This window comes from Talaromyces rugulosus, chromosome II (genome assembly GCF_013368755.1).
Source record: "Talaromyces rugulosus chromosome II, complete sequence".
Lineage (NCBI taxonomy): Eukaryota > Fungi > Ascomycota > Eurotiomycetes > Eurotiales > Trichocomaceae > Talaromyces > Talaromyces rugulosus.
In genome coordinates, this window is record NC_049562.1 from 754,524 (window position 1) to 781,167 (window position 26,644).

Consider the following 26,644-nt stretch of genomic DNA (forward strand, 5'->3'; position numbering starts at 1 on the left):
CCGGGCGATGGGAAGAACCCCGGATTGTTTTATCGCAGAGGCTCATTTTGTTTCTCTCTTCCTATTTTCGGTCGACGGGAACTTGGTTGATTAACTCGACCGACATACTCCGTAATTCTTCCCTGTCAACAATTAATTGTAAAGAGGAAGTGGCCTCTATACAAGGAGAAGTCAAAATGCCCCCAAGAACAGGGTGCAGAGTTGTGGAGAACTAGGCAGGAACCCCCGCGGGGGCTGTTGGCCACCCCCGCATTCGGGGTTGGTTTTGAAATGCAAAGGGAGAAAAAGCAGTTTTCACCTACCCTTGTTGTGCGCCCACTTCGTTAATTATGGAGAAAAGGCGCCAGAACCTCTCCTGTGAGGAGTGCAGAAAGTCCAAAAAGGCCTGCGATGGCTATCTCGTGAATTCTTCATTGGGTGCCAAGGACTCCAATGTGTTGGTTTCCTGTTCCTACTGCCTCAGAACGAAGAAAAGATGCAGTTTAAACCCCCGATGGGCGCAGGTTTATCAGCCCGGGGACAGGCAAGAGAATGGACTGCCCCAGAGAAAGAGGCAGCGATTTCAAGATAATGAAAGCCCGAACTCATTTTTTGGTACAACTATAGTTCCGGACTTGGATTCTGTGACACAATTCTTCCAGCCACCACCACCCTCCCACAGCAGCGATGGCATCGGTTGGGACGCTCCGTTTACCACATCGCCCTACGACTCTATCGCCCCTCCTTCTACAGGCTCTACGAACCTGAGAGAAGCAAGTTACGGAGACCAGGATCTGGACCAGATTCAATACGGTGGTTTGGACTGCTTTATGGATCCAGCAATGACCGACTGCAGTCCAATTTCGGATCTTTCTCAGGTCTTTTCTATGCATCGCAGCTCCATATCCGCACCTTGGGAGGACAGAAAAAGGAAACAGTGGAGGGGGAGCAGAGACTCTGGAAGCTTGCAAGAGTATTCCGACATGTCGCTCTCCCCATTCGATGCAGACCACGCTGCCATGACAAAAACGAACAAAACGCTCATCTCGCAAAGCCTATTGCGAATATACCACGACGTTCTGGAGAATAATCTAGGTTGCTGGCTGGCGGAGGATACGTGCCCATACAAGATGCGGAGCAGGCGGCACGACGAGCTTGTCTCTATCCAGAATCCAGGAACAACACGGAATAGTCGGATGGAATGGGGCGGAGTGTGGTCGAATCGGATGTATCGCCGCGTCAAACAGCTCGACCTTGTCGCTCAGTCGGCCAAACTGATCAGCCTCACAGCCTCGGAAAACAAAGCGGCGTCAAAGGCCCTCGACTTGGTTATCATTGCCTTTGCCACGCAATGGCGCCAAGGAGACCGCAACACGTGGGAAAATGAGACTGAAGATGCTATGTTTGGTGACGAGTTTGAGCGAACCTTTCAGCAAACGATATGGGAGCAGGCAAAGAAGGCCCTTCATGATGTGTCGGATTTGGAATGCTACAGGGTGGTATTTGCCGAACTGATATTCGGTCTGGTCCTGAAGCCAGGGCCAAGCCACGAATTTGATGGTCGTGCAACAGAGAATCGGGACAGAAGCGTAAAGTCTTCAATATTACCGCGGGTGATGGATATCATTGTCCAGAGCGGACCGCCGGTATTCATGGAGCGAGCAGCCCGCAAAATCAACGCGCTCAAGTTTCGATATGAAGCGCGCGAGGCAGGCTTCCAAGAAACCATGCGCACTTTCAGTAATAGTACCGCGCGCGACGAGAAAGCACCTCAACAATTCAGTAGCGAGCACAGACAGACGGTTGGCCTCTTATACTGGCTCGCTGTCATGTTCGACACCCTCTCTGCATCCATGAACAAGCGTCCAGTCGTCATATCCGACGAGGAATGCCGACACGATGCCGCGCAGGAAGAGGCAAGCGATCATACCCAAATATCAATCCTGAGTAGGCGATGGAAACTCGACCTTTACGCACAGGACGATCCCGAGAAGCCTTTGCAACTATACTGGCCTTGTCCATACGAGGCCGCGACCAGGGCCATTTCCAGATCAGCAGCTGTCAAAGTGCTGCTCTTTCGGCACATTTCGTATCTTCAAAATGCGCTGAGAAGGTCCGAGCACGGCCACGTTATCGAAGAGATTATCAATACCACGATATCGGTATACCACTACTGGGGGAAAACGCATGGCGTTTTCTTCCGCGATCTGACTAGCAACTATGACTCGATACCTCCGCGTATCAAAAGCTGGTTTCTATGCATTGCTATCCCCTGGCATCTGGGCTGTCTCATGCTCGCCGACCTGATTGACTTTGTGGACGATAACGGACTTGGCCTCGGCAACGCAGAGCGTGTCGACACCGATATGGCAATGACGATGAGAAGGACAAGCTCTATTGAGCTGGCCGACCTCGCAGTTGCTACCACGCCGCCTGCAGACATGACGAAGACGCAACTGCCCGACTTCCACTTTGCCGTTAACGAGAGCCCGCTTCTGACGGAGCCCTGGACGGTTCTTCTCATTCGAGCCTTTACAAAAGCTGCCATCTTCCACCTGACCGAGGCAGAGGACAAGCTGCGGAAGCTCGGGTGGTCCGTCTTGGGCCAGGAGAGGGAGATGCTTCGGATGAGCATTGCACATGGCGAGAGCTGTGTTAGGGCACTCCGCTTCCTGGGTGCGAAGTCGGGGATTGCAGGGGCGATCTCAAAGGTGCTCTTTCAATCGCTCGACTTGTACAAGAGGCAAGAGGATGGTTTCCTATCGAGCCAAGGTCTTGTCTTTTGATTTCTTCGCAGCCACGTCTCTATAACCCATGATCGTGAATATGGTAGTAACATTACGGAAGACAAGAGCACGGTAAGATCGCCGTATTTCCCGGCTTTAATATAACTTTTAATCTTTTTATATTGTGTAAAGATCATTTTATAGATAAACAAGTATTTTCATTAAAAAAAGCCATCAAATTGATATTAAGCAGTGCACATCCAAAGCAGGAGTGGCAGCACTAAATAGTTGATCTTCACTAATTACGTTGATCATATCTAATCTTTATAGAGAGGCGGAGTAGCCGATCCCCGGAGATATTGTCTGCACCGATCGAGCTTTCTGAATATTATCACTGCGTAGTTAGTACATACAAAACCAATTAAATTAATCGGCAAATGGATCTCGCCGAATAATACGAGTCAAGATTGAACTTGTTCGTTCTGAAACTCCGATCGGAGCAAGTCGCAACGACAAAAGCGGGGGAGGATGGGGTAATTTAAATAATTAAAATCAATACCGAGTCGAAACAGTGAGAAATAACCTTTTGAGGAACCAAAGAACAATAGTAATAATGTAACAAATGAAACTCTAGAGTTTCTAGTTTCTCGCTGTTGTGTATTGTAACGGCACTAAGTAGTAGAGCTCGTCGTTATCGGATATAAAATAGATTACAGTACAGCTAGTGGGGCATAGGTTATAATTTTTTTATTACAGTCAACTCGACTCACCCACCGGAAGCTTACGGTGTTTACTCGATGATGAATTATCAGCTCGAGATATTGAAAGCAAGAAAATCACCATACTTACTAATTATTCATCATTCACTATTTCTCATTATTGATTAATCAGACCGTTGTTAGGCAACTACCCTAACTAAAAGGATTGCGAATTATGCATCCTCATCCATCTTGATCCATGCCCCCACTCGAACAGCTGACTAACTGGCAATTGCTGGATCGAAATTACACCGGATCATCCGTCGCAGAAGTGGAATTAATAATAAAAGTCATGGCCACTATAACAGAATAAGTATGTTCAGATATAATATTCAGAAGAAAAGAAAGACTGCATCCGACCGCGGAAGTCCGGAGGGGTATACTCGGTAGGAATTGCCCAGAGTTGTTGATTCGGATTATCTGAATTGGTTGTCTGTTGTACAGAGAGTAATGTGGGGACAAGATGATTTGTCTGTTGATAAGCATATGTATTAACTAGTTGACACTGACTGGAGGTTCACTCCTTACTGAGAGCATAGTCGGTCAGCGCATAGTTAGTACTCGGTAGCTAAATGCGCACGCAACATGATTATCCACGGCAGATCAAGACCTTGGATCAGAGCAAACCACAGTTCATCAGGGTCAAAACGACCACACCGAAAGTTGGCATGCGTACTGTATTCCCCATGCGGCAAGGCCCTGTGGTATCGGGGCTCCAATGAGGGCCAGCGCACCGGCTGATGTAACGGGGCGGCTTCTAGATCTCAACAGTTGTATTTGTATGGTGTAAAATGTATGCATAGAGAAGCTTCCATATGCCAACGTATATATATACGCGCATACGTACACATATTATTGATGCGTTTATATTTACAGGGTCTTGCATACCAAGCCCAGGTCTTGTGCCCTGATATTCGCCACCAGGGAAACAGCACTGCCTGTTAACTCCGTAATATTAATGGGCGCCGAGCCTAGTCTGGACTAGGTCTCCGGGTTGGTCAGCCTAGTTGCAGATCAAGCAAGTAGTAGCGATTCTTCAGGCTTGAATCGTGTTGGTCAGCCAGCCTGGAGGATTATTTTGAGTCCGATCGGCTTTGTTGGCACACCGAAGCAGAGAAATATGGTATTGCTGGAATAATTACGGAGTAGATTACATATTAATATTAAAAAGCATCGGATTTATTCTTGAAAAGTTGAAAGTAACTTGTATAAATAATACGCGCAATCATAATAAGTTGAATAAAGCTAACCCGAATTGGGAAACCGACTACGGCAAGTCATGCATCACAAGATCCATCTACCATTTGTTTTGGCTTTGATGAATATTAAATGCGACGTTACCCTGTGTGACAGTTATATACTTATATCTTGGTCGAACCCGGGGCGGAGAACGCTTTTGGTACCTGCAGCAGACATTCCGCGGGTCCGAAGGTCGGAAAGACGAGGGTGCTGGCACGTGTAATAATCACTGACTGCCTCGTATTTATCTTCAACACCACGATGCTCTGCTGACTTGTCTGTCTAAATACTGAAGTATATGGGTCCCATAACACCAATCAAGAAGGTCCCAGGAACCAGCCGGATCGCCGGCCTATCAAAGGCAAGAAAAGGGGCCGTTGTGGGCCCGGCTAGCCCCGCCGTTTCCGCAATTTATTATCTTTATTATTCTCGATCATGTTTATTATTATTATGGATTTTTGTTTATTCTCGATTATTGCTTGAGAGGATGTACTAGGATAAAATCCTGGAAAAAAAGCGCGCTTAGTCACTCCTTTTGAGAAGGTGCTATTGTTTCTGTGAACCTGTTACGTGGACGACACATGGAATGTGCCATCCACGTTCGGTCTGTTGTTTCAACCGGGCATCAATGCCAACAAACAAACCCAGTTTTCTGCGACAGGAACAAAGGGGAGGGAAAAAAAAAAACACCGGCCTTTTTTTGGCTCATTCCGACAAAAAAAAAACGAGACAATAATGGTTGCCACACATGGAAAGGCATGTTATGCTGTACCCTGAATCAGGACATGGTACGTACGGTAATTACGTGCGGGTTTTTAATACCTTTTGACGTCGTTAATATTTTAGGGTACTGTTAGTGACCCAATGCTGCTTTGTCGCGTTGTTATTATTAATATTGTTATTATTATCATGATTAGTCTTCTGTTTCTCCTTTCTATTTTTTCTTTGTTTTTTAAACATAGTAATTTGCCAAGGTCCTTTGCCAAGGTCCATCGCCCAGCTCACCTGAGTAACAATTGTATTAATAGTCCCATAGTCTGGTGGGGCCCGGGTGGCGATGCTGCCTGTAATCTGTATTGTTCTGACGGGCGAAAGCGGCACTATACAAACTAGGTACCAAGTGAAAGAAGACAAGTCGAGAAGCCGGCTGTCGGGGTCAAGGGCACTAGTTATGAGGGTACTCGCAGAATTCAGTCACTAATCATAATGATAATAATAATTAAATAACGACAATAATAATGGCAGGAACTGCCGATACAAAAGCCAACTCTAATCGACGGAAACAAAAGTCAATTATTAGTCAGTGGCAGCCGTTACGAGACAGTGCTTGGGACAAAGCGCACGGCCTGCGCTTTGTTCGGCGCACGCATCGTGAGGCGTCTGGTATTGTCCGGTATGGTACAGGCAAAGAGCTGCAGGATGATGAGGAATGCGGTTGTGTTACCTGCACTCCCTCACGCCCTTCCAGCCACAGCCCTCACAGGAATTCCGTCGTCGCCGACGCCCGTGTCAGCGGCGCTAACCCCGTAACGACTAGCGTAGAATACGCGGCTGACTAGCCGTACGCCTAGTTTCCGACCCGGCCGCGAATCGCAGCGCGGTACCACCGTACCGGAGGGCCCCATAGCGTACGGTAAGTAGTGCGTGGTAATACGCAACACGCTCCCCACTTGGCTCACACGCCATCTCGCACCCGCCCCGGCTGTACCCTGCCGACCCTGGCTGGCTGTTTCCTCCTCGAACAACGACGTAACGAGAGCTCTCTCTCTCTCTCTCTGTCTCTCTTGTCTCTCTCTCAACTCACTGATTATTCTCTCTCTCTCCCTCTCCCCCCTCAAGACCGCCCTTTGTCTCGCTCTTTGTCCCCAGTGAGATGCTCCTGTCCACACCCGTCATTGTCCTTGGTCGTCTGCCCATCATCTATATGGAGCTGCAGTTCGCCATCCGCCTCCACAGCTGATCCCGCAGCTCATCTCTCCATCCCTGCCTGCTATTGTGGCCGTGATTCTTGTGTGAAATCTATTGGGGATCCTCTTCACACTCATTTCTTCGTTTATCAGCCGCTATGACTCTGCAAATCCCCGAGAACGGGCTGTCTCTCTGGCGAGGAGACCAGCCCGGCCACGCCTCTCCAGACCCCCTCTCGAAACCAACCCAGATTATGCGTCTCAACCTGGCCCAGGACACCGTCGACGAGCTGGTCGACTCCCTCCGAAATGACCAGAAAGCCCGACTGAAATTGGGCAAACACCAGACCCTGTTCTACGGCTCCAAGTCGCAGCCCTTCCACGCCTCCCTCGAACACCACCGATCCGAACTCTACCGAATGGATACCTCTGACCGGGAAAACCTGTACTTCTCTGGCGTCCTGAGCCACAGCCTCGAAGTCCAGAAAGCAAAAGAAGCCACCGCTGGCGCCGACGAAGCCTTGGCAACTCTCGAGCTGAGCATGAATGCCCTTGAACGGGGCAAGGAGTCGAAGAAAACACAGCTGGTGAATATCAAGTCTGATGGCAAGCGGTCTCACACCAAAGCAGGACTGCTGAGCAAGACCGACCTCGAGAAGGAGCGTTTCTTCAATAACCGCTCACTTCCCAACAGCCCCTCCCTCGGAGGCATTCGGTCACCCGCCTCTGTGCCCGCCCTAACCCCGACCTCATCTCCGCCTTCTCAAAACAAACGCAAAGTCCGCCTTGATGCTTTGAAAGTTCCGTTTATGCACCTCCTCGCTGTCAAGCCCATTACTATCAAAGACCTCGCCCGGACAACTCGCTCCTCACAGGACGACTGCCTGGAACTAGCAAACAAATACGCAGTCCCTGTGAAATCGAATAATCCTCCCACATACACCTTGAAGGACAGGTCTTACAAAGAGCTCGATATTTGGAACTTCCCCTTCCCCCACGAGTCAGACCGGAATTCAGCAATTGAGAGGGCCATTTCCGCTTTCGACCGACAGCGTCTTTCCGCTTCAGACAAACATTGGCAGTTGCTCAATTCCAAGGAAGAAAGGGCCAAGGGAATCTGTAAATCGAAACTGAAGCTTCAAACTGGGCCGCAGCCTCCGCAAATCAAAGTACACGCCTCGGAGGAAACAGCAAAGGAATCGGGCAGGGACGAAACCATGACAGGCAACGAGACCGACCGCACCAATGGCAGATTGACCCCGACTGCAATAGCTGCGGTTTCGACAAAGACTGCGCAACCTAAAAAGAAGAGTGTCCCCGCCAAGTCAAACAACTCGACCCTTACAGGGCGGGTCACCAAGAGAACCGATAAAAAGGCTCCTGCGAAACCAGATGGGAAATTCAAGTCGGCAGAGTTTGTGCATGATTCCGACGAGGACCTCGATATGGCTGATGCTCCGATTTCTGCCCCTTCTCCCACTCCTCCTAAGAAGCAACCAACAGAAGCCCGCAAACCCGCACCAAAACCGAAAATAGAGACCAAACCTGCAGCGATCAAAACACCTACTGCCGCCCGCTCACCAGTGGCCAAGTCACAAGTCACAATGGAACCTCGTCCGCGTAACCTCAAGAAAGTCCCCGCCAGTTCCAACGGCACGTCGTCAAAGGCGCTTCCGGCATCTCGTCAGACAAAACCCACATCGCCTACGAAGCCTTCTCCATTAGCGTCATCTCCCCCGACTAATGCATCTGACTTTGACAATTCCACGCAAAATTCGGGCCAGACAAGTTCATCCAGCTCATCGCCACTCATGACACAAGTATCGAGACAGCCAAAGGCACGACCAGCGACCACCACCAAATTGAAAGAGGCTGCTAGACCGAATGGGGTGGTCAAACCGCTACCCAATGCACTGAAACGGAAGACGCCTGCTGAGCCGACGCCTGCTGGTCGTATGAATGGGGACGATGTCAAACGTCGGCGACCACTTCATTCACCAAGCGGCACCAGTTCCGGCAGTGCTTCACCCCCACTGAACCGGGATAGTCTTCGCCAGCAATTGCGGCAGAAGTCTGTGGAATTCAAGAAGCTGTACTCGAGGTACCGCACTCTGCATGACTCGCTTGTGAAGCAGACTGACCCGACCCCGTCCGACTTGACTCGGTTGAGGCAACTGCACAATCGGGTTCTTCAAATGAAGAAGGATATCTGGGCTGAAGATCGACGGTTGCAGTGATACCATAACCATTATCCTGGCTGGAATTTTGTTTTCATATTGAATTGTTTTTTTTGCGCATTAGACAGCCTTGTTGGCCTGGTCTACGAGTCATTTACGACTTGAATATACCCGCTTGTACATAACGCATTATCATGGACTACCTTGTAGCCATGTGCATACACCCATACAGTTAGTTATCATTTGGATGTTCAATCAACACCCTTGCATAGACAATTCTCGACTGGTAGCCACGTAAGAATGTAACACAGAGCTCAACTAGCTCTGCATTGTCCATATGCCATGCAGCGTGCTTGCCGGTGCGGTTTTTTTTTTTTTTTTTTTTTTTTTCCCCTTCCAAGCCAACAAGTATCCTTGCACTCCTGCATCCAGCCCAACGTGGTAAAGAGACAATCTAAAGAAAATTGAAATGATACCCCAGACGGTTACAAGACCCAATCCAAGTGGAGATCATTCCCCCCCTCTTCTCTTCTCCTCTCCGGCCCGACTTGACCGTTTCTGTCTAGGGTCTAAGCACGTGGCTGTAAAATAACGGGTACGGTAACTACGTATTTGTTACGAGGTCGTTACGAGAAAGTCACGTTATTTTTTTTTCCCTTGGCGAGCTGCGTCTCGACGTCATGGACCAGAACTAAGAACGTGCAAATGTCCCGTACCAATCATTGGACCATCCCAAGAATCAAACGTGCGACAAGTTACAAAAACAAAAAAGGCGACCACGAACCGCAACGAATTGTTGAAAATACCACGATCGGGGCTGGAAAAAACATTTGATGGGATTGGATTTGGGCAGGGAGGAATTGTCTGTGATTTTTTTGTTTGGCGGTCGGTGATTGTAGATGATCAGAACAAGAAACAATGGCACCACAAAAGGGATCTGAGCCGGGAAGAAGGAATCCTACCGTGCTGGTGAGTTTCCGTCTTTTTTATATATTTTTCATTTTGAAAGGAAAATTAACAGTATTGACTCGATCAGGTCACCGATTCTCGCGACCAGCAGCCCCAACGGCCAGGCCGACGCCCTGCGCAACCAGCAACGCGTTTGATAACCGTCGACAATGTTTTGCAGTACGCTTCGGACGTGCCGTCAATGCAACAGCGGCGACCGCCGCAGCAACGCCCTCAAATGCGACCTCGCTCTCGTCTTTCAGCCTCGGCGGGCCTGACGACTGGAGCCAATGTGCCCGGCACTACCGCGACGACGACTGCTGGGCGCCTGGCCGCTCAAGCTCGTCTGCCGCCGCGGTCGACCAAAGTGACCGAGAAACTCGTGCTACTGCCGGAAACAGATGCCGATGAATTAGCAAAAGAAGAGGAAGAAGACGAAAGAGCAGGAGGAGGAAGGGCGGGCAGGGATGGCGCAGAGGACGATGAACTCGCGGCAGCAGCCGTGGATGAGGAACTTGTTCAGAAACTCGCGCAGGAGCGGAACCTTGACCCGGACACTTTGCGCCAGCGGCTCGAGTTGGCCGCACAGCAGAGACTGCATGGGGATTTTGGGGTGGATAATGATCTGGCGCCGTTGCTGGCAGAGGAAGAGGCCCTGCGACAGCGGTTTGTGTCGCCCGAGAAAGCAAAGAGTTATGCGGAACGACTGCCCAAGGCACGACGCGCAGAGAAGCTGCCGCGTGTCACAGCATATTGTACAGCGCAGGGCTTCAAAATGGGTGCAACGGCTTCGTTTGTCAAGGAGTGGCATGGGGCGAGAACAAAGCTCTATGATGACTGTCTATATGTGGCTTACCATCTGCCTCTTCTTTCAGGCCGGGGCGGCTACAGGATACGAAGCAGCCCTGTCTTGAAAGACGTGGGCGGGAAGATCGTCTTGGACGAAGAGATTGAGCGCAACGAGCGACGAGACTATCATGAAGAATACGATGTTGAAGAACACGAGCACTCGGTGGGCGGCCGGGGAGACAATCCGCGCGGAGACGAAGCTGGCGGACATCATGAAGACGAGCAGCAGCAGCGACATGCCGACAGCAGTAGTGAGAGTGACCAGCCATCTCCGGGGGGAGAGCAAGACGAGTCGTCGGACCCGGCTCACCACAAGGTGCAGCCGGTGGTGCGACGCATCTCACCCAACGTCTTCAACTACGCCGAGATGTTTGTGTTTAGCTACGGGGTGGTGGTGTTTTGGAACTGCACAGAGCGGCAGGAAAAGGATATCCTGGCCGACCTCACCTTTTCGTCGTCAGTGACCACCGCAGGCCCATCCATCTCGCTGGCCACACTACCACTACCAGAAGAAGACTTTGAGACGGAGGAATTCCACTTTGAATACTCGACGCAGATCTCGCGACCGCGCGTGTACAACGACATGATCACGCTGCGGTCCGGAGACCACATGATCAAACTGGCCATCTCGCACGGCATCGCGCAGAGCACCAAGCTCTGCTTCTTCGAAGAAGCCATGTCCAAAGAGATGACCGAGGCCAAGGACATTCCGCGACGGCTCGCCATGACGGGCAAACTCGGCATGAAGCGCGACGAAGTCTTTCGTATCCTGGGCCGGCTGTTTAAGAGTCGTGTCGAGGTGAATCTCTGTAGGTTTCCCTCTTCCTCTTCCTCCTTTTTTTTTTTTTTTTTTCAGAGAAGAAAGTACTAACGAGACAGCATCGAATATGCTCGACGTCCCCACGTTCTTCTGGGAATCCGAACCAACCCTATACCCACTCTACATCGCCGTGCGCGAGTATCTCGAGATCAAGCCGCGCATCCAAGTGCTCAACGAGCGCTGCCGCGTGTTTCTCGACCTGACCGAGATCCTTTCTGATTCCATTGCCGACAATAACGAATCCCGTAAGCCTTCGCCCCCCCTTTTTTTCTTCTTCTATGAAACTAACGAATCAGATCAAACGTGGATCATCATCATCCTAATCGTCATCTCCATCATCGTCACCACCGGAGAAGTCATTCTGCGTTTTGGCTTGTTGTCGGGTAACCACACGGCTGCGAACCCGACGGGCCCGTCGTTTGCGACGGCGCTGATTATGAATCTCATGGGTCGTTCTGGACCAGCTGCCTCTTCTTCTCAGACTGGCTCGTTAACGGGTGTTGGTGTTGGTTCTGGCGCTGAATGCGTGTGTCCGGCAGTGAGCACTGGGAATTTGACGTGGTAGATAGGGGGAAAAAAAAAAAGAGAGGCTGGTCTTCTTGGGTTTATTATGCACTTCTCTTCGCCAAGTGTATATTTGATTTCATGGGTTGATTGATTATATTATATGGATACTGTTCTCGGAGTTGCAAACGGAAGGGACTTGGGTTTTACATACTCGGCTTGATACTTAATATTGATTCAATTACCAATATACACTAGTTGACTGCGTATAACACATACATAATTTAATCATCACCCAAAGAAATATATTAGTTATATAAGTCGTCACCATATATAAAGACAGTTTTGAAACAGCAACAAAAAAGAAACCCGAACTTATACCGAACCTCGCTCTATCTATCTTCGTACCTAGTTATACCCATTTTCAAAAACCATACTCCACCCAGTGCAGTGCTGAATGTTCCGAGTTTTTCGCACTTATTTTTTAGAACATGGTATCTTTAATATCAAATGCACTCAATCACGCAACCAAAAAAAAAGTAATAATCCAATCGAATGCTGGCGGAAAGACGGAGAGGGAATCTCTGCAACAGACAAAAAAAAAGAATAAAGACCGACTGGCACCAGTAAATGCAGACAGATAATCTGTCAAAACTGATCACATTGATTCAAATCGTTAAACCGCTGTGGACCATGCGTCCCCAATTCTTGGCTTCATTTCGTAGTTCTCAGGCTCCGTGCTGCCTGGTCGTCGAATGGTAGAATTGGGAAAGTACATGTGAGGCGGCATGGCATTTGGATAGACTGGTCCATTCTGCTCTGGGTAGTTGTAGTCCTGAGCAGAGCCTGGAGACGGGATGCTGCCGTGAGAAGGTGACGCCCAGCCCATACTAGACATGTGCGGACTCCCCGTGACACTACCTGGTCGGTGGTCGGTGTTGGCCGGGGGTTCAAGGGGCTGAGGTGGTCCATATCCAGTTGGATGAGACGTCATTGATGGTCGCGGGTGGCCGCTGTAGCTTGACAAAGACGGAGACGTTGCAGTAGGTGAAGCGCGGGGACTACCTTGTTGGAAGTCTCCACGCACATGGGGCGGGATCGATCCGTTGGTGAGGTAATATTCACCACTAGGACGGAGCACATTCAGCGGTGGAAGTTCGCTGTTGAGGCCCATCGACATCTGCTGCCCAGGAGAAGGCGTAGACTGGCCAGATCCTGTCTCCGAGTACATGCCATCACCAGGCCGACCCCCCCTTTCCTTGTTTTGTCGTAAGCTGGCCTCGGTTTGGGCCGCAGCTTCCTCGATTGTTCCAGTGTGATGGTTCTGGTGACGGGTGAGAGTAGTGCGGCGGGTGAAGGTTTTCTGGCAGTTGGCATAAGGACATTTGTACGGCCGCTTGCCAGAATGGATCCTACGATGCCGGGCTAGAGACGAGGAATCGCTGAATGGCTACAACAAGATCAGTACCGTGTCTTTGTATCAAGATCATATCGACTTACCTTTCCACAACGCTCGCACATGTGCGGCTTTTCGCCTGTATGAACACGCGAATGGACTGTTAGCGCAGAGCGCTGGATGAACTGTTTACCGCAGCCAGGCCACTCGCACGCATGAGGTCGGACGCCAGTGTGAATCCGTTCTATAGTATCAATTAGTTATAGGGATCTCTAATACCACCCCAAACGCGGGCCAAACTCACCATGACGGGCAAGATCGCTACGGCGAGCGAAGCCTTTTTGACAGGTTGAACAGTGGAATATACGGGGAGCGGGTTCTGTGCCCGACCGAGTTGGTTGCACAGGTTGTGGCGCAGGGGCCATTTGCTGTGGATTGCCAGGGAAGCCGCCATGCATGTAGGGGTTTGGCATCAACGGCACGCCGTTTCCTGGGTGGTGCATTCCTTGAGGCGGAACGTGGGACATTTGATGGATAGGCTGGGTGCCAGGCGGATAGCCGAGAACGGCATGGTCGCCTGGTTGGGATGGGTGTTCACTCATTTCTTGGGCGTGGAATTGAACGGCTTGGGCGAGTTGTGCTTGGAGATGGGGGTCTGCAGCGAAGGCGGAAGCTTTTCTATTCAGTATGGTCGTGATCTCCATGACCTGCCTCAGCAGGCAGGTATAAAATCGAGAACAAGGTGGCTCCGGGTAGCCGAAACACAGTCGAGCGGGCTCAAATGGAAGGTGGTTCGTTCTCGTTGAGAATGTATGCGTGGGAAAAGTTCGCGTGCGCGTCACGATGTCTCTCGCAGTACTGGGGGGGGGGGGGGGTTGGAATTAGCACAGGTCGCAGCTGCGAGACAGTGCAAAGCTCACCTTGCTTCTTGTTTTCTGCTGTTTGTTTATGATGCTATCAGTAGCCTTCTAAATGTGGCTAGAGACGACAATGTCAGTGCCAGTCTGGAGCAAAGTGTGGGATATGTTGCAAACGACGAAAACTCGAAAGCGACGGAGATGGACGACGAATCGAAACTATTGCACGCAGAAAGGGCTCGTTTCCAATGGTTCACGGAGACACAAAGGAAGGGCTGTCGATGGAAGGGAAATGACACGAAAACGACGGAAATGGACGACGGAAGCGAGTGCGTGTTGACCAGGTAATCCGAGTCGTCCGATCGATGCGAAAGGAGAGATGACAGGAGGCCTGAGGAATGAAGGCAGTGGCGACTTACCAAGCTCGAGCACAGGCGACAGCGCGGCCAGACCGGGGCGAACGAGGCGAGATCGGTATTGCAGCGAGGCAGACAGGATAGATCGAGCATCGAAGTCGGCGAGCAGAGATCGTGGCAGAGGGGACGCGATGGAGGGGGTTGAGGAATTGTTATTGTTGTTGTTGACGATGAGGCGGCGACGAGGACAAAAAAGTAGGCGCGGTATTATTACGCCGTACGGTAAAAGTAAGGCGGGCAGCGGGTCGCGTGTGCAGGGGAGGGCCCGAAGTATATATGTATGGTACGGTAACAAATAATAGATACAAGCAGCACGAACGGAAAATAAAGTCACAGCAGCATCAACAACAACAATAATAAGAGAGAACAGAAAACAGGGCGCCAGGATGTTCTTATTTCTAACCGGCCCGCGCGCGAATCCACCTCCTGTCAATCAGTTGTTGTTGTTAGTTAAGGAGAAAGCTGCGGCGCATCCCAATAGGAGCGCGTAAGAACCCACCGGCGGGCCCAGGGCGCCAACGATCGGTGACTAGTGAGCCAGCCAGCCAGCATGGCAATGCAGCACGCCGACCCAGCGGCCACACACATGACGCTGATTTACGCCAAGCTGGTTTGCAGCAACAAGATGCTGGAGTATTATTAGGAATAGGTACTTCTGTGTTTGTCTTGGGGGCCTTTTTGACACGGAGCCGGGGTGGATACTCCGTCGTCGGGGGTTTCTACAAGAATGATGACGGTGCTATTCTTAATTTCAGTTGCGGTTTTGTATAGTGTTTTCATGATCGCATGATCCATTCCATAAATTGTAGTAGTACAGGCCAACGCAAGTGGCCAACACGGGCATTTGCCGCCAACACGATGTGATAAGGGGGTAATAATAGAACAACCCTACTAGTACTAACAACAACAGCAAAAAACTAACACGCCATTCTTTGTCCACGCCGCACCTCGTCCCCGTACTAGTCTAGGCGTCTAGTTGGAACTAACTTCTTTCCAGCCCCATCTGGCTCGTCTTAGCATTGACCTGAGCGTCTTTTCGAGAAGGCCTCTAGAAGGAATCCTGCCGGGTCAGCAAGTAATTGTTGGAGCATCCCTCAGGCCAGCTTCCACGGCCGCATGGCTCCATCAGGGCGGTTCTGGGGCCAGATGAGAGGAACTCCGGAAATTCGAAAAAAAAAAATAGAACAAGCAAAAAAAAGGGGGTCGAGCACGAGCGGAAACAAGATGAAACGAGGCCAACGGGCCCACTAGCGGGCAGTGATTGGCCACGCGGTGTTCTAGAAAGAAAAGGGGCCTTCTAGCGCGGCACTAGTGCCGCAGCCGGGCAGTGCTTCCATCATACATAAATTGAAATCATATTATCCTCCCTACTCATTGGGCATTGTAAGGCCACACGCTTGTAGCCTCGTACTCCATACAGAATGCAGCTCGACAAGGCTGCAGGGAGTCGGTCAGGGGCCTCCCTGGGCCGATCGCCAGGGGTCGTTTGAATACTACTAATAGTAATAGTAATACTACTAGTACTTAATAGCAAACGGAGTAGTACTTTATAGTAATAACGACTAGCCAAGTTACAGAGTATAAGTAACAGAACGTATTGCCCGTGTTTGGCTGAGATCATCGTTCATAATAATAATAACAATATGGTCTGTGTTGACCGAAGGCTGAAGCTGATACCACCGTTAATTCTCATCAATTGATATTCCGCATGGAGTCTCCGTACTCTCCAACTGGTTTGTGCTAGCAACTTGCACTGCAGGGACAATGATCGTCATAGCCAAGAAGTTAGGGTTCACCAGGCCCAACACCCCGTCTCCATATGGGTTGCATCCGCGTTTCAGCTGGGGCCTGGGGGCGTTTCGTGCCGGCCTTCTAGAAGACACGAAGAAGATCGTGGGTCCCACTGCGAGTTCCCATATTATTATGTAGTAAATTTAGATTTCAGAATATTGTATCATATATGATATACATGGATATTATACAGCCCATATTGTACAGGTCCTCTAAGGCTCATATTCCCCTCTGCACCGCCCAGAAGTAGTTCCCCCAGTCTTCTCCCCCAGCAACCATCTTCCATCCCCATCCAGGCACGTACACTACCCCGGCAACCTTCCACCGCATCCCCTCCAGCGCCTCGCCACCCGCCCGATGCGCCCGCCCGTCTAAAGCACGCATCAGGCCCTCTTCAACCCGCCCGCGCAGCTCGTCTGCGTTGACGAACTTGCTCCACTCGTGCGTGCCCCACGGGACAACCCCAATCGGCCACGGCGCTTCGGCTACCATCTTATTGACGATAAACGAGGGGATGGTGCGCGCGATAGTCGAGCCAATGAGCCACCCGCCGGGCCGGACAAGTCGCAGGCAATGGGCCAAAAAGGCCGACGAGGTCTGAGGATCGACGTGTTCAATCACTTCGAACAGCGTGACCACGTCAAACTTGTCCTGTGTAGAAACTTGTTGCTGTGAATCGCCCGTGCTCGTCTCTGAGAGCGACTCTACCGTAGTGTTTTCGTATCGAAACGTGCCTCGTTGCAAAAGCTCAAAAACAGTCGGGTCCATGCGCGCATGGTCACGGGCAATCTTGATCAGGCTTGCCGACGGATCAACTGCCGTAATCGAGGCAGCTTTTGTTCGTGGGTGTAATTCAGTCGACTGCGACGATGGAAGGGTTCGCGCGAGGGACTCGGCAAAGATCCCACCTCCACAGCCCACATCGAGATATCGCAAGCCTTGACTGTTCGCCGCTGCAGGAGTCGATTCGGCCAGGCACGAGGCGATGAAGTCGTGTCGCGTAGGGTTCATGAGATGTAGCACGCGTGACGGGCCCATGGGATCCCACCAACTGTTGGCGAGCCCTGAGAAGTGTGCGAGCTCATCCGCAGACACGGATGAAGAAGATGAAGAATGATGTCGCAATATCTGCACTATGTGACAGCGTCTCGTCGACTCGCGGAGCAGAGTTCGCGCCGTGGCCGCTGCTGGCCGGAGGAGGGAAGAGCTCGCCATGGGACGAAATTTGTCGTGTTGAAATGCTATTCAATAATGTAAGCCAGCCTGTGAAGAGGCAGGTCACCGGTGACACAGAATCATAATTCTAGAACGCAGGTCAGCAGTGGGTTGTGCCGGCACGCGCCGTGCAATTGAGCATTTATCAAACTTGAGAATTGACGTTGTCGTGAGATGAAGCTTCGGGAATCTTGTGATGGTGCCTGAGGCCTACAAGCGATTCTGCCACCGCCTTTCGTTCTACATCAACGACCGAGGTCCTAGGAGCAGCCATTTCTATCCGAAACATACGAAATCCACTACTGCTCCCAGAAATTGTTGGACAATGTTTCCGTAGTATTTTTGAGTCGTGCCTGTGTGATTGAGTGATTGGCCATCTTCTATATAAATTCAACTTTCTAGAACCAGCCACAAATGCCCACGAATCCCTAGGACCTACGACGACCATGTGTCACTGCTCTCATCGTTAATTATGACACGTGAACTTGCACTGCCATCATATGAGTAATATGAGTGATAGCTTGAGGACATTGAAGTTCTTCTCTCAGACCAGGGCCACCGAGACCACTTCTTCCCTTTCGGGGGAGAGCGTCGCTCATATTCCCACACAGGCGAAGTACTTCGCCGTCGTGAGTATAGTTTTTCTACCGCTATAGCTCTAGTTCCAAGCAGAAATTTTTTCCAATATGTGAGGAAGAGCTCCCAGCCGAAGGCAAAGAAAAGAGAAATTGCGACCACACCAATTGTAACAGCAACTACTTGGATTGTCAGCATTTGACCCGAGTTTAATAACAAATTTGGGATCATACACATGATTTTAGAAATATACCCTAGACCTAATTCACCTTCACTGTTTCGGACAAATTCGGCAATATCCAAGTCGAAAAACGAAGTCATGAATGACAACGGAAGCTGGCCACCGTATGAGCTCATATTATTAGGAGTTTCCTGGGGAGAGACTTGATTCTTACGAAGAAGACCGTTATGATAGTGAACAACATAATTGTTTGGCCCTGTCTAGCAGTGTCTGCCGCCTGCTTTCCTTGTGTCCGGGCCTCTGAAACATTTGCTGACAAAATGTGAGTATAGTAGACGAAAGAAAGGGCGGAGTTACCTTGTTTCTGCTTCAGGTCTAAAAGGTCCTTTAACTGGTATAGTTAGCAAGAATCCGTGAGACTTTTGGTGGTACATACTGCTGCATATGTTTTTTCGGCCTGCTTATCAAACCCTTGAACAACCGCTTTATGTGAACGGACACGCTTAAGTAGATCGTAGGCGCGCAGCTCCTTTGACTCACCACCCTCAGACCAACCATCCTTAGATTTGTTAGTCTTCATATATTGAATGGCTTCTTGCATATCAACAAGAACTTTTTCCTGGTCGTCGAGAACAGTGGAAATAATATGGAGCTCGTCTCGAATATCCTTAATCTCCTTGACAAGTTCTGTCTCCTTTGAAATGTCGAACAACTTTTTTAGGTCCTCTTTAAGTCCATCGGAATTTAGAATATTTCGATCATCCGTGGCAAGTCTTTTTGATAGATCCTTGAAGTCATTGAACATCTTCGTCTCTTCGTTCGTCTAACAATAGCCGTTAGAACGTCACCCGAATAGCACCAAAAATTCCGCTGAAACCAACCACGTTGCCAATAGAGACTTCGAAAAATTCAGCGAATCGTAGCTTTTCATTCGCGATATCAGAGTGTTGAAACATAGTGTCGACACACTTGCCGACAATCAGCTCCGCCAGATCGAAAACATGCCTCAGGGGCCTTCTGTCTTTCTTCCCGATTTGGCGAATGATGCTTTCCACAATGTCTGAATCATTATTCGGATCAGGATCTTTCCCCGTTTTTTTCCCGGACTTGTTCCAACGTTGAGGGAAGCTTGTGACAACTGTATCTGAAAACTTATTAGGTTATTGATCTGATATGGAAACAAATGCGCAAACCTTTGTCCAGAATCCATAACCAGAGTTGATCTACCATCAACACCAAGTTCTCATTATCATTTTCCGGCCATGTTTTCTTGAAGTACCGGGATACAACCTGATCATCATCGCGATACTCGGTGGTCGGGAGGGCATAGTACTTGTATTGGTCTAAAGTCCGACGGAAATGCAATGGAATATCATCGAACATGTAGGCCAAGATCAATTTCTCGTCCTGCGTGCGAGGTTCTTTGGCAACCTTGACGATTTTACTAATCCTCTTCTTTATACCTTTTTCTTGTTCCACATTTTTCTTAACAGGTGCTCGCCTTGCATGAATGCTCTCATTCTCCGACACGGTTCCAGAGATTGAATCCGTGTCTGGATCTGTTTCATAGTCGGTTTCTTCAGCAGCACTCGATATAGTACTGGTATAGGAGTCGTGAGACGAGTCGTCACTTGAAGACACAGATGAAGTGCCATAGTCTGGGTCAATAGCTTTAGATTTCCGTGCTTTTTCCAGCTCTACTAAAGCTTCCTTGAGTTCTTTCAAAGTTGATGGAGCTTGGGAATCATTAAGGCGTCTCTTCATTGCCTTGACCATCACGTCTGTCATTTGTTCCCGGCCGCCCTTAGTCTCCCAGTGAATGTAAGGAAGGACCATCATCATGTCATAATCGTCGTAATCGTCATAGTCCAACTTGACCGGTTGACAGGTTGGTCGAATGAATCGTCTATGCGCAACAGACGTGGATGACATTTGATATTGATGTCTCGTCCAGATTTCTTCTCCAAAGAGATACTTGCACTTTTCCTGAATGTAGCTTGCCTTTTCAGGATGGCGCTCTTTGTACATTCTGTTTATTAGTTCCTATGGTTGAAGATCTTTTAGTCAATTGCTATTCATAATATAGTTGCACCACTCACATTGACCCAGACAATCTGCCAAAACGTTAATTCTCCGAACAGTACACAAGAAGGGAATCATACATTGTTAGCAGGAACATGTAGCCACCTGAAATCCTTGCTATTTGACTTACCCCCTTTGAGATCATACTGTATTGGTCCGGGACTATGGTCATACAGCACACTTCGCAGTTGGGGCCTCTTTATCCTGTATTTTCCCCAACCGTCGTCGTACGGGAAGGATGCTATGGTAGATTGGAAACCAAAAGTAAGGTCCACAGCACTGTCTTTCAACATCGACTCTGTTGTTTCAACTTTGGATTGCGGGTTTTGTAACCAGTCTCCCATTGATGGACCTTGACCGACAAGTTGGCCGCCATTCTCGAGAAGTACGGCGACGACCTTCTGGCTGCTATGGTCATTTGCGATATCCATAGCTGTATTCTGGGAAGTTGGGTCCTTTTCACCTATGATGGCTCCTTTTTTAATAAGAACTCGAGCTATTCGTCGGCTATCTTGGACTGCCGCCTCGAAAAGAGCTTGTTGAACAAGTTCCTTTCGTTCTTGTCCATCTTTTCTCTCCAGATTTTCAAGAACCAATCGCATGATTTCGACTTTATCGTACTTGATTGACTCTAAAAGGGCAGTTCTTCCGTCTTTATCCTTAAGGGTACTGTCAGTACCTGCATGTAGAAGCAACTTCACGACGGCTTCACACTCCTTGGAAGCTGCCCGGCCACAGGCCAGCATCAACGGTGTCCGTCCATTAATTGCTCTCGCATCGACTTCAATACCATTGCTGCTTAATATTGTCTCAACCATGATAGGAACTCCTCTAGCTGCAGCCAGATGTAGAGGCGTGAACCCTTTTTTGTCTTTTTCATTGACTTTCGCTTCAGAATTTAGCAGGAGCTTAGCTGTGTCTAAATGTTGATTCCTGACAGCAAGGTGTAAAGGAGTTTCGTCCTGTTCATCTTTGGCATTTTTACGGATGCCCTTAATATTCAAAAGCCTAAGAGCTATCTTATAGCCTTGACCGGATGAAACTATATGCAACGCTGTCCGCCCCCACTTGTCTGTTGCATTCCAGTCGGCATTTCTTCGCAGCAAGAGGTCAACAATCTCGGAGTGGTTTTCCTCTACAGCACAGAGGAGTGGAGTGCGGTTGTCTCTGTCTGTGAATTCACACGACACGCCGGCATTGAGAAGAAACTCGACCGTATTTATATTACCAGAGCGAGCGGCTTCGAGAAGGGTTTCCTCGAGGTTTCCGTTCAAGTTTTCATTCGATTTTTCGTTCGGGTTTTCATTCGAGTTTTCGCCTTGCTTTCTCGGACCACGGTCTTTGTCATCAGGTTTACTTGATTTTCTGCGAGTAGCAATAGTAGACCTTCGTTTCCCTTCTTTATCATCAGATTTGCTCGATTTATTGTGAGTAGTAGTAGTACGTGTTCGTTGTCCCTCTTTGCTTAGAGGCTCGCGAATCGCCAAGGCACCAGATATCGATGGTTCAATATCTTCTCTAGATGCAAATTCTCTGCTAAGAGGTGTCTTTTCTTTTCTTTTCGAACTTACATTGCCATTACCTGGAGTAATGTCTTCTAGTGATTGGGGGTGGTCTTGAGGATCACTGTTTAGTGGTCCAATTTCATCAAATACTCTCCTCGTTTCTGGTTCTCCAGCATTTTCGGATGGCTCCATCGCGGCAGAATTTCACTGGTCCAAAACCGATTGGGAGAAAGACAAAAGTCTCTAAAAGGGTACAAGGGTTTGAAGACACATAGAAGGTCCAAGTTGAAACATATGGGACTGCGACAAATAAATTATTCAAGCTATGTATGGAGAGATGCTTGGCTGTAGACTGAGGGACGAGACGGTTTGACGTCCACTAGAGACAAGTGCGGCTCAGGGTTCAGCTTGGGGGCACACATTCACCCCACCAGATGATAACAATTGTTCCGAAGAGTCTGTGTGCATGCATGCAGGGTATGTTTCTGCGGAGGTTGCTCATGCTTGGGACTCGGATTAGTTCGTCCTGTTACGTGTTACGAATCAGTTTGAGTTGGCATTGCGTGATTGCCTTTAGCTCTACATTAGTTTAGGATTCATGAACTACATTCTGACATTCTTAGCCTATGGACATGCTGCACTCCTCCCAGTCTGGCCTGGAGTGTTCGGATTGGGCAGCATTGCACAAGATGATTAGGATAACCGGAAAGAATAGTGGATAGCTTAAACTCGCTTGTAACAATTAACCAGGGGATACTAGCGGGGCCCTACGGCCCGCTCCGCTCTTCCCGGGGCGGGTCGTGGTTATTTAAACTTATTTTTACCACCATTGATGTCACTGATATACGTGATTCACTTTAGATAATTTTGGGTTCAAGATATACATTTCTGAGGTTGCTAATAGTGGAGTTAGTATTGAAAATAACGTCAAAAAGTTATAATTTTTCGTGTTCTAATTAGACAGAGAGAACGGGCGCTAGCTAGAGGGGGCGCCAAATAAAAAGATCTTCGAACGTTTTACTAGTATGTAATTTCTTAGTATTTGAGCTAACTTCTATTTGTAAACTGTACCCGCCGCGCGTTGGTACCATCTTGTTAATTGTACGCCAATTATTTGAACCACTGCAATTGGTGCTCTAGATAAATATTCTTGATCACATCTTCATGTACAAATTACACAACTTCCATCGCCTGCCGTCTAGACAAAACACTTCTGCCTTTCATACTGTCTCCCTAGAAGAAGCTCTTCTCACTCATCCTAGTCAAAGTCTTTGCAAAGCTGAAGAACCCCTGTCTCAGTCCGAGCTCCTTTTCAGAAGTTTCACTGTAAGAAGCTTCGTGCTCAGAGAACCAGCCAGTGCGGCGTTTGATCGCTTTCCACAGCTCGGCACCAACGACAAAGATAATAACAGCACCGAATGACAGTCCCCATTCCCATGTTATACCTTTGTGCTTGAAGACGTTGGTGTTTAGTCCTGGGATATAGACAGCTGGAAAGACGGATAATGCCCCAATGACGACCGCCCAGAATAGAAACTGGTTTTCCCAGAGATCCCAGAAGAACCAAGACCGTGCTGTATTGTGTGCTGTTCGCAATGGGTCAAGGTTGAACATGCTATTTCGGAGATGTTTGAATTCCCACGCTGACATGAGGATCAGCCAAGTCAGCTCGGCGAACACTGCTGCTCGTGCGCGGAACACGACGTGGCATGACTCCGAGTCGTGCCTGTTACAATCGATTCCAAGGTCAGGCGTGCCATTTCCGACACCATACACAATAATAACAAACGTCATGAGGGTCAAAGTGCCCATTATGATACCATAAACAATCATGTCTACAATTATCTGCCACGTGAAGATTCCTTTCTTAGTATCATGAGGCGGACGCCGCATTATCGAAGAAGAGGCCTTCTCGCGCCCAAGGCCAAATGCCGGGAACGAAGATGTCAACATATTTATCCACAGGATCTGCAATGGAGAAAGTGGAAAGACTGAAATGCCTTGGGTATCTTGAAACCCTAGTCCGACTATCAGCAACACGACCTCGGCAACATTTGACGCGAGCAAGTGCAGCACGAATTTCTGGATGTTGTCAAACATCCGTCGGCCTTCTTCAATTGCATTGACGATGCTGGCAAAGTTGTCATCTGTGAGTACGATATCCGATGCTGACTTGGCCACGTCTGAGCCGCCCATGCCCATGGCAATGCCTACATCGGCAGCCTTCAGCGATGGCGCATCATTGACTCCATCGCCCGTCATAGCACAAAAGCATTTACGTCGATGCAATGCAGCTATCATACGTGTCTTGGTGTGTGGATCACAGCGTGCTATGACAAGTGGTAATGTTGGCATTTCGTCGATCTGCTGGTCGGTCATGCCATCAAACTCTGCGTTAGTTTTGACTAGTGATGCAGCTGCCTCGGCAGAGAGAATTCCCGTGTCTCTGGGAATGATGCCAACGTCTTTTGCAATCGCTGTTGCTGTAGAGGGATGGTCTCCCGTCAACATGTGGACGCGGATTCCTGCAGTCGTACATTCTGCAACTGTTAGTAAGACGTCTAATGAAAACGAGGTCTAGCAGACTTACCCTTTACAGCATCTTTGGTTTCGAGTCTCGGTGGATCGTACAAGCCAACAAGGCCCAACAATGTCAAATCGTTCTCTACCTCATCACGAGCTAATTCGTCGCCTTTCTGCCACTTCTCGGGTGTAGACCTTTGAGTAATGGCGAGTACTCGTAGACCCTGGTCTGCAAGAAAGCCCATTTGCTCTAGAACTTTGTCCTTGACTTTGTCTGTCATTTTCTCGTTGTGCTGACCACCGATAGAAGTACAAAGATCGAGGATTCTCTCCACCGCACCTTTGGTATAGATCACTGGCCTGTCACCGTCCCGTTTATAGATGACGGACATGCGTTTTATTGAGCTATCAAACGGATATTCAGCCAGTTGTTCCCAGCCACGTTCCTTTTCGAGGACTTTCTTTCCATATCCGAAACGTGTTGCGAAAACCTGCAAGGCGATTTCTGTAGGGTCCCCCATAGCCTGCCAAGCACCCGACTCTGAGTTTTGTCGGATGGTGGCGAGATTGCACAGGGCAGAGGAGAAAAGAAACTTTTCTAGGTCTGGATTCACCTCCGGTAGAAGAGGAGCGCCGTCTGCTTGTACATCCGTGTCCTCTTCTTCTTGTTTGTGTTGTTTCTCAGACGGAAGATCAAATTTGAGCCCAGCTGTGCTTCTCGCCTGATCCATCTCCTGCCTCCGCTTCTCTTGGATCTGTTCAGCCTCTGACTTTGACTCAGGCGCAGGGTTGTGGGTGACCACGCCTCGGGTAGGGTTGTTCGCGTCGTCCGACTTGTTAACGCTGTATATACCCACCCCGGGAACCCAGACTTTTCTCGCTACCATTTGCCCCTGCGTGAGTGTGCCGGTTTTATCACTGCAGATGTTGCTAACACCGCCTAGGGCTTCGAGAGCCGACAACTGGCGGACAACAACACGGCGCCGGCGCATTTGCGTCATGCCAACAACCATCGTGATTGTCAATACTGCAATCAGAGACTCTGGTATAATCGCGATTCCTATTTACAATTTAGTCAAGATCGTCAAACAGAAAAAAAAATACCAACCTGTTGATATGGCATAGATGGCAACCTCATTTGTAACGTGAAACTTGTTCACCCCGAAAACAATAATCGCCAACAAAATGGCACAACCGAACAAGGCATACGCCAACTTGCTCAGTTTGATTTGCAAGGGGGTGCCAGTCGTCAAGCCCAGGAACCTGCCTAATCCATCCCAGATTCTGAGAGAGCCTCCCTTGACAGGCTGAAATGCACCGCCGCGTTTGACGGACATGGACCTGTTTTTCTTGCGATCTTTTCCCTGCATTGAGGACGCGATTTTCCCGATTTCCGTATACATGCCCGTGTACACGACAATTCCTTTTCCTCTCCCCTTGGTGACGGTAGCAGAGGAATATGCCATGTTCAGACGATCACCTACTCCGATACTCTCATTTTCTGTTTGGAAACCCGCATCCTTGGCCACAGGAATCGCTTCTCCCGTGAGGATCTTCTCGTCACACTCAAGATTCATTGTTTCGACTAACCGGAGGTCCGCGGGCACGGTATCGCCGGTTGTGATAAGCACGACATCCCCGGGGACCACCTCGGCGGACGGGACAGTGTCAGTTTGACCGCCGCGGAGGACAGTGGCTGAGGGAGAAGACAGACTCCGTAGGGCATCCATTTTTTGCTCGGCGCGGAACTCTTGATAGAAGCCGATCACAACGTTGGCGACAATGACCGCGGTGATCACGCCGCCTTCGATGTAATCTGAGACGCCATAGGCCAGTGCCATAGCTAGGACGAGTACCTACTTTTTTATTAGCTTAAACTAATCTTTAGGGGAAAGGGGAAGAAAAAAAACGTACTAGTATCATGGCGTTGGAAGCCTGCTTCAGTAGAATGGAATACCATTTTACCCCGCCCTCGCTAGAGAGCTTGTTGGGTCCATACTCGGCCTGCACTGCAGAAACACTAGCATTTGATAAGCCTGTTTCAATGTTTGTTGAAAGGTGGCGGGCGAGGTCGTCTGTAGAAAGAAGGAAGGGATGCGTTGAGAACGACTGAGTCGGTGTCTTTTTCATCTTCAAATGTTCTTCTTCTCGTCATGAAGAAAAAGTCGTTTAGTATAACTCTTATGACGTATATT

General features: G+C 49.2%; 8 protein-coding genes across 8 annotated transcripts; 4 read left to right on the forward strand and 4 right to left on the reverse strand.

Moving 5' to 3' along the window:
- Positions 1–329: 329 nt before the first annotated feature.
- TRUGW13939_02723 (uncharacterized protein) lies at positions 330–2,765 on the forward strand (the record flags this gene model as incomplete). Its single annotated transcript, XM_035485911.1, has 1 exon — positions 330–2,765. The coding sequence occupies one exon, from the start codon at positions 330–332 to the stop codon at positions 2,763–2,765; it is 2,436 nt and encodes an 811-aa protein (XP_035341804.1).
- Positions 2,766–5,940: 3,175 nt separating this feature from the next.
- TRUGW13939_02724 (uncharacterized protein) lies at positions 5,941–6,261 on the forward strand (the record flags this gene model as incomplete). Its single annotated transcript, XM_035485912.1, has 1 exon — positions 5,941–6,261. One exon carries the CDS (start codon positions 5,941–5,943, stop codon positions 6,259–6,261), a length of 321 nt encoding a protein of 106 aa, XP_035341805.1.
- A 506-nt stretch (positions 6,262–6,767) lies between these two features.
- TRUGW13939_02725 (uncharacterized protein) lies at positions 6,768–8,846 on the forward strand (the record flags this gene model as incomplete). Its single annotated transcript, XM_035485913.1, has 1 exon — positions 6,768–8,846. The coding sequence occupies one exon, from the start codon at positions 6,768–6,770 to the stop codon at positions 8,844–8,846; it is 2,079 nt and encodes a 692-aa protein (XP_035341806.1).
- Positions 8,847–9,704: 858 nt separating this feature from the next.
- On the forward strand, positions 9,705–11,968 carry TRUGW13939_02726 (uncharacterized protein; the record flags this gene model as incomplete). The annotated part of the gene is made up of 4 exons (XM_035485914.1): positions 9,705–9,755; positions 9,823–11,392; positions 11,463–11,648; positions 11,700–11,968. The coding sequence occupies 4 exons, from the start codon at positions 9,705–9,707 to the stop codon at positions 11,966–11,968; spliced, it is 2,076 nt and encodes a 691-aa protein (XP_035341807.1).
- A 615-nt stretch (positions 11,969–12,583) lies between these two features.
- TRUGW13939_02727 (uncharacterized protein) lies at positions 12,584–14,007 on the reverse strand (the record flags this gene model as incomplete). The annotated part of the gene is made up of 3 exons (XM_035485915.1): positions 12,584–13,357; positions 13,408–13,547; positions 13,608–14,007. 3 exons carry the CDS (start codon positions 14,005–14,007, stop codon positions 12,584–12,586), a joined length of 1,314 nt encoding a protein of 437 aa, XP_035341808.1.
- Positions 14,008–16,586: 2,579 nt separating this feature from the next.
- TRUGW13939_02728 (uncharacterized protein) lies at positions 16,587–17,582 on the reverse strand (the record flags this gene model as incomplete). The annotated part of the gene is made up of 1 exon (XM_035485916.1): positions 16,587–17,582. One exon carries the CDS (start codon positions 17,580–17,582, stop codon positions 16,587–16,589), a length of 996 nt encoding a protein of 331 aa, XP_035341809.1.
- A 435-nt stretch (positions 17,583–18,017) lies between these two features.
- TRUGW13939_02729 (uncharacterized protein) lies at positions 18,018–22,118 on the reverse strand (the record flags this gene model as incomplete). The annotated part of the gene is made up of 8 exons (XM_035485917.1): positions 18,018–18,337; positions 18,392–18,494; positions 18,554–18,730; positions 18,776–19,162; positions 19,221–19,483; positions 19,533–20,382; positions 20,439–20,453; positions 20,502–22,118. The coding sequence occupies 8 exons, from the start codon at positions 22,116–22,118 to the stop codon at positions 18,018–18,020; spliced, it is 3,732 nt and encodes a 1,243-aa protein (XP_035341810.1).
- A 1,041-nt stretch (positions 22,119–23,159) lies between these two features.
- Positions 23,160–26,579, reverse strand: TRUGW13939_02730 (uncharacterized protein; the record flags this gene model as incomplete). The annotated part of the gene is made up of 4 exons (XM_035485918.1): positions 23,160–24,466; positions 24,517–25,509; positions 25,558–26,305; positions 26,364–26,579. The coding sequence occupies 4 exons, from the start codon at positions 26,577–26,579 to the stop codon at positions 23,160–23,162; spliced, it is 3,264 nt and encodes a 1,087-aa protein (XP_035341811.1).
- Positions 26,580–26,644: the final 65 nt, after the last annotated feature.